This window comes from Platichthys flesus, chromosome 4 (assembly GCF_949316205.1).
Source record: "Platichthys flesus chromosome 4, fPlaFle2.1, whole genome shotgun sequence".
Lineage (NCBI taxonomy): Eukaryota > Metazoa > Chordata > Actinopteri > Pleuronectiformes > Pleuronectidae > Platichthys > Platichthys flesus.
The window spans coordinates 8,274,248-8,280,326 of NC_084948.1; the positions used below are offsets into that span (position 1 = coordinate 8,274,248).

The 6,079-nt window shown below is 42.2% G+C and overlaps 1 protein-coding gene across 2 annotated transcripts; it reads right to left on the reverse strand.

Annotated features, from left to right (window-relative positions):
* Positions 1-1,389: 1,389 nt before the first annotated feature.
* Positions 1,390-5,227, reverse strand: LOC133951326 (uncharacterized). Of its 2 annotated transcripts, none has more exons than XM_062385203.1 (3): positions 4,504-5,227; positions 2,998-3,102; positions 1,390-2,108 (listed from the first exon to the last, which is right to left on the reverse strand). In XM_062385203.1, the coding sequence occupies exons 1-3, from the start codon at positions 5,029-5,031 to the stop codon at positions 1,773-1,775; spliced, it is 969 nt and encodes a 322-aa protein (XP_062241187.1). In that variant the 5' UTR covers positions 5,032-5,227; the 3' UTR covers positions 1,390-1,772. The 2 variants fall into 2 exon arrangements, with proteins under 2 accessions (XP_062241187.1, XP_062241188.1); XM_062385204.1 differs by having other exon boundaries at positions 1,391-2,108; positions 4,807-5,227.
* Between the last annotated feature and the right edge of the window lie 852 nt (positions 5,228-6,079).

A 6,079-nucleotide genomic window follows, 5' to 3' on the forward strand; every position in this document is an offset into this window, starting at 1 on the left:
GTATTAGAGCATTTTGTTCGGGACGTTCTCCTGAGGTCTGATGTCTCCCTCTCATTCCCGCACACCTGGCGTAATCAGGGACTCACACACATAGAGGGAGGGGGGACAGTCAGATCTATTTATAGAATACTTCACGGGTGTTGATCAACACTGTAGGTGCTGCAGTCAGTAGAGCAGAGGGACAGTGACCCAGAGGTGGCCAGTTGACTACTGATCAACTATCTCTCTCTCTTAAACCAGTCTCCCTCTCTCTCTCTCTCTCTAATGATCTCTCTCTCTCTCTGGGTCTTACTATCTCTCTCTTAAAGCAGCCAGTCTGTCTCTCTCTCTCTCTCTTTTTTATAGCCATTCTCCCTCTCTGGGTCTCTCCTTCTCTGGGTCTGTCTATCGCTCTCTTAAAGCAGCCAGTCTCTCTCTCTCCGTCTCTCTCTCTCTCTCTCAAATTGAGACAGTCTGTCTCTCTTCCCCAAAAAAGTCTCTTTTCGACCCGGACGCAGAAGGCACCCATTTCGAAATTTCTCGGCAGGAGGAATTTTCTAGTTCAATAATGTCCTTCAGTAATAATGTCAGGGTTTCATATACTGGTTCTTCCTTCGTGGTGAGAAATTTCTCCCTGCTCTTTCATCCTTCTCTCCAAATATGACATTTTTAGGGTGATATGTTAATTTGACATGAATACAGTAGCGTTTCGAATATCAAATGTCATTGGAATGTTCACTCTCATCCTCCACCTATGATGATCTCCGGGTTGAATATCCTTTCTTGCTTTGATTGCGAGTCTTTCCTGCTCTTTCCAAAATGTGTCTCCTCTGAAGCAGGAGCAACACCAAGCTCTGCTGGCGATACAGAGAATCATCACCTTAATCAACACTTTCCTTTTATTTTGTGTCCATCGAAACTTATCTTTTGTTGTTGTTTATGTTAAATAAAGAGTCTGAAGGTGCAATTTTCTCATGATATTGCAAGAAACAAAATCATGACAATTTCCATCAGTGATAATGTCAAGGTTTCATATCCTGTTTCTTCCTTGATGGTGAGTAAACTCCCCGCTCTTTCATCCTTCTCTCCAAATATGACATTTTGAGAGTGATAGGTTACTAGTGCATGAATAAAGTAGTGTTTCGAATATCAAAAGGCATTTAAATGTTCACTCTTTTTACTTCAGTGATGATGTTTGTGTGTTCCAAAGCCTGGTTTTCTTTGATGCTGAGTCTTTCATAGGTGTTTCTCCTTTAAAGCAGCAGCAGCAGCCCCCTCTGCTGGTTGCAGAGAAAATTGTAAAAAGCTTACAGCGCCTGGTATTACCAGGCGGTCTCCCATCCAAGTAATAACCAGGCCCGACCCTGCTTAGCTTCCGACATCGGACGAGATCGGGAATGTTCTTTTTTTTTTAATCTTTTTTTATTATTTTCCAGTTCACACGTTTACAGCAAGCTATAACACAGAGTATTATTTACATGAATCATCTCTGAGAAAAAAAAACCTTTTACAAACCCAACTTAATCCCCTTCTCTTGTCCATCCTACACAAAAACTCACTCAATTCTAATGCAGACAGGACAAATGTTACGTTAAATCAGAAAATACAGCTCAATCTGCATGCCCCAGTCTTTTCACCAGTTAAACAATATCTCCCCTCCCTCCCCTTCAAAGATTAATTTACTCCCACTCACAAAGAAATGTTCCGCCTTCTCCCCTCCATACTTATACATCAAGTTCACATCTCTTTTCATGATTGATTTAAACAACATTTTTATTTTCACTTTCCGCCCCTCAAAGTGTGCGTAGTTCCTCCTGCAGACGACCGCGAGTCTGGCATGGCATCACCGTCCTTCTCAGCACTGTCGCCGCTGTCAGATACCGCCATTCCAGTTCTCTTTCAGCTTCCTCGTTCCCACCTTCCGCCTCCTCTTCAGCTCCCCTTCCGTCATCGCTCTCTCCGTCTTTCTCCTCCATCTGTTCTCCTCTCTCCTCCTCCTCTCTCGCCGCTGCGTTTCGTTCCTCACACTCCCGCGCATAATGCCCGGTCTTCTGGCACCTGAAGCACTTGAAATCAGGGCACTCCCTGAAGATGTGTCCTGGCTTGATGCAGAGTCGGCACACCCGCACCTGTCGGTCATGTGTTCAGTGACAAAACTTTGATTTCAGAGGTGGGGGGGGGACACATATGTTTTATAAAACTCTTCAGTTCACTGTGTTTTCTAGTAGTTCTTCTAGTTTTCTGTTGCTACTTTTAAGTTTACTGTTCCCTTTTTTGGTTTGTCTGGTTGTAAAGCATGTAGCAAAACATTATCACCCAATTCTGTGTTTCACCTTGTTAGTCAACTTCACTCCATCTCAGTAGCACCAATTTTACACTTATTTTTGGAATATATGGTAAACAGACCTCATTTACATAGCACTACCCAGTGGTGGGCAGGTCAAACAGGCAGGAATATCACAGGTGGGGAGAAATTGAATAAAATGTCCATACATTACATACAATGTGTTACATTAATTTTAAATAAATTTGATCACTTGACTACTTACACTGAATAAGTAGTCAAGTGATCAAATTTTTTAAAAATTAATGTAACACAGAACCACTGTCATTTTAGGCAGTTATAGTAGTTTCTCGTCTTGTTAAGCCTTACAGGATGATCGTGGCAATTAAGGTGTGAAAGGGTGTATATTTATAATTACACGGTTTGTCTGATAACACTGTATTTGTTATCTCTTTGTTTCTTTCACACAGTGGCGAGGTTAACAGATCCACCAGCCTCAGTTAGTATATTTGCGGCCTCTCAGCTACATGAAGCTTCCAAACACATGTTGTCTTCGGTCATTGGCAATGATGAATTCCTGGCAGAGTTTCTTCCTGTCCAAGGCATCCATCCTTTCTTGGTGTATGTGACAAACTGCCACAAAACTTTGAAAGCTCTGATACAGATTATCATCACCCTAACATTTGTCACAATGTTTAATCTCATAACTAACATGTTTATTCTTTCAACCTCACCTGTGAGCCTCCAGCCTCTTCTCCTCTACCTCCTCCAGCCTCTCCTGCTCTCCCTCCTCCAGCCTCTCCTCCTAGATCTCCTTCTGCATCTCTACTATCCGTCACCTGACAAAAATATATTGATGCATGACATGAGCAGTGGGACAGTTTGGGGTGCAACAATCATCAATTTTAATGATACGGTTATAGAGGAAAAAACTTCTTTTTTCACAATTATGAGTATTGATGTATAAAATCACATTTGTAATCCGAGGTTTTATTGTATTTTTCCCTAAATCTTTCATTGTTAGTGTTTTACAACATAACATGTTGCTGCCTTTCAACATAAAAAATAATACATGAAAATAAGTGTATCTCTTTGGCATTAAATATAAGCATTTTAAAATCCGTTGCATTGTTGAGGCTCTACTGTTATAATGATAATGATAATAATAATAATAACAATAACAACAACTAGAACATTTCTAAAGACATTTTGTCAGGGCCTGGTGGCGCCCACCAATCAGAGCAGAGCAGTCACCCGCAGCGGCTCCTGTGACATTTGACACAGCTGAGAGACAAACCACTGAAACCGAAGCATTTTTGGCCAAACTGTAGTTAGTTCCTATCATTGAACCGGCTTCACTGTGAGCATCCTGAGCTCTTCCTGAACGTCTGCATATATATTTTATGTGGCTAAAGTTAGGAAATGGGGTTTTTAGAGCGATTGATAGAAACTGGTACCTCTGCTTTCCTCCAGACATTTTCGCGCCTTTTTTTAACAATACATTTTATTTTTCAGCACTTTCAATATAACTCAAATACACTTTACAAGATTACTGAGAGCTTTGTAATTGATGAGAAGGATCTTGAAGTGGACGTGCTGCTTTATTGGGAGCCAGTGAAGGTGTCGCAGGATGGTGTAACGCATTTCTTTGAGTAACTTACACTTTGACTTTGAAAGAAGTCTCTTATGTCCACTTTTCTTTTTTTAGACATCCTGGCTGCGTCTAATTACCAAACACACACACACACACCGATTCAAACGTTAATGTAAATGAAACCTCTGATATTACAATCCTTCCAGCTGACATGGCCCAGCCAAAACAAACGCCCAATTTACAGCGGAAGATTAACACGGCCTCCTCCCCAACTGGCAGACCGGTGTGCGTCCTGGTGCTCCATCAGGTTATAAACCTGATGGAGTGACAGCGGGGACGGCCAATCAAACAAGGAATGCAGAGCCAATGGAGGAGCTTGTGGGCAGGTCTAAACGAAAGCAAACTGGCTTCAGCTCGAGCGGCCGTTTCCGCTTGGTCCTAGTGCCTGACGAGTCTATGTTTACCTTAGCGTTACATGGTTTCCGGACGGTGAAAACTGCAGGGGACCAGAACGTCCTTTTGAAAAAGCGCAGGGGACATGTCCCCTGTGTCCCCCCCCCCCAAATTACGTCCGTGCATGTATTACTCTAAAGTACTCCGCTCCTCTAAGAGTCTCTAGCTTGGTTGAGTACGGGAGTGATCGTACCTGCTCATTGAAGCGGACTTTTAAAAATCTTGTCCCGTCCACAATCTCCGTCCCCGGCCACTTGCGCCGTTTGATAGCAGATATTGGCCGTACACCCCACTCCTCCAGCCTTCGCAGTATTGTTGCATCTTCCATATAAACAGGTAAGTCGATAAAAGAAACCACCATGTCGTTGTTCACAATCTCTCTGCCATGCACTAAGGCTCCTTTTACACGCACGCCATCCAGCAGTTTGCGCTTTCCCACCTCATCCTTCATGGTAATTTCAAAGTTTTTTTTCCCTCTCACACGGCACCCGCTCACCACTCCACATTGCACTTTCACTTCCCGCAGAATATCCATCATGGAAATCACTGCTGTTCCCTCCACCTCAACGTCCACGGTCAGCTCTTTCCCGTACTCTTTCTGCCGTCCTTCTCCCGTTTCTGTCCGATTCCCAATCCCATTCCTTCCCTCTTCCTCCAGTGCTCCAACTCCACTGCTAGGCATTGTCTGCTCCGGTCCTGTGTCTGCTGCCATGTGGTCCATTCGTCAAACAAAGGCCTCCCCAAACAGCAAAAAAAGCTGTGGGGAGATTTTCAACTATAATTAAATTACGATTTTGTCAAAATCATATACTCTACCAATCAATAAGAAGAAAAAACACCAGGCTTCTATATCAGCCTAATCTGCAAACAAACGTTTTCCTGCTCCCTTCTCTTCCTGGTTGCACACCTGAACGCAATCAGACGAGATCGGGCGTGTTCAGGGTGGTATGGCCGTAAGCGAGTAACTCAAGCCACAATACCTTAATTATACATGTGAATCACCACCATCATCAATAGTATGGTTGCTTTGTGACCATTGAAACTTGTTTTTTATTGTTATATAATGTTAAGGAAAAGACACTCAAGGTGCATTTTTGTCATAATATAGCAAGAAAAAAATCATTACAATAATTCAATAATGTCCTTCAGTAATAATGTCAGGGTTTCATATCCTGTTTCTTCCTTGATGGTGAGTAAACTCCCCGCTCTTTCATCCTTCTCTCCAAATATGACATTTTGAGAGTGATAGGTTACTAGTGCATGAATAAAGTAGTGTTTCGAATATCAAAAGGCATTTAAATGTTCACTCTGTTTACTTCAGTGATGATGTTTGTGTGTTCCATAGCCTGGTTTTCTTTGATGCTGAGTCTTTCATGCTCTTTCAAAGGTGTTTCTCCTTTAAAGCAGCAGCAACAGCCCCCTCTGCTAGTTGCAGAGAAAATTGTAAAAAGCTTACAGCACCTGGTATTCCCAGGCGGTCTCCCATCCAAGTACTAACCAGGCCCGACCTTGCTTAGCTTCCGAGATCGGATGAGATCGGGCGTGTTTTTTTTTTAACCTTTTATTATAAAAATAAATCAGTTTTTATGTACAAGCGTAATCTTCAGGAAAAAAAACATACTTGAATTCAAACGTAAAATCACAAAATAAATAAAATAAAAGCAAACAATAACATCAGCATTTTAACAAATAGGCCCTCCTGCCAAGCATTATTCAATCCTATACATCAGTTTTCCTTTGTGATTGACAGAAATGAAACTGCATCCCTT

Coding starts and splice junctions, on each gene's coding strand:
- LOC133951326 (XM_062385203.1), bottom strand. CDS start 5,031: ATGGACCACATGGCAGCAGACACAGGACCGGAGCAGACAATGCCTAGC. Junction 3,103..4,503: donor AAGTCCGCTTCAATGAGCAG/GTACGATCACTC, acceptor TATTTTTGTCAG/GTGACGGATAGTAGAGATGC. Junction 2,109..2,997: donor AAGAGGCTGGAGGCTCACAG/GTGAGGTTGAAA, acceptor CATGACCGACAG/GTGCGGGTGTGCCGACTCTG.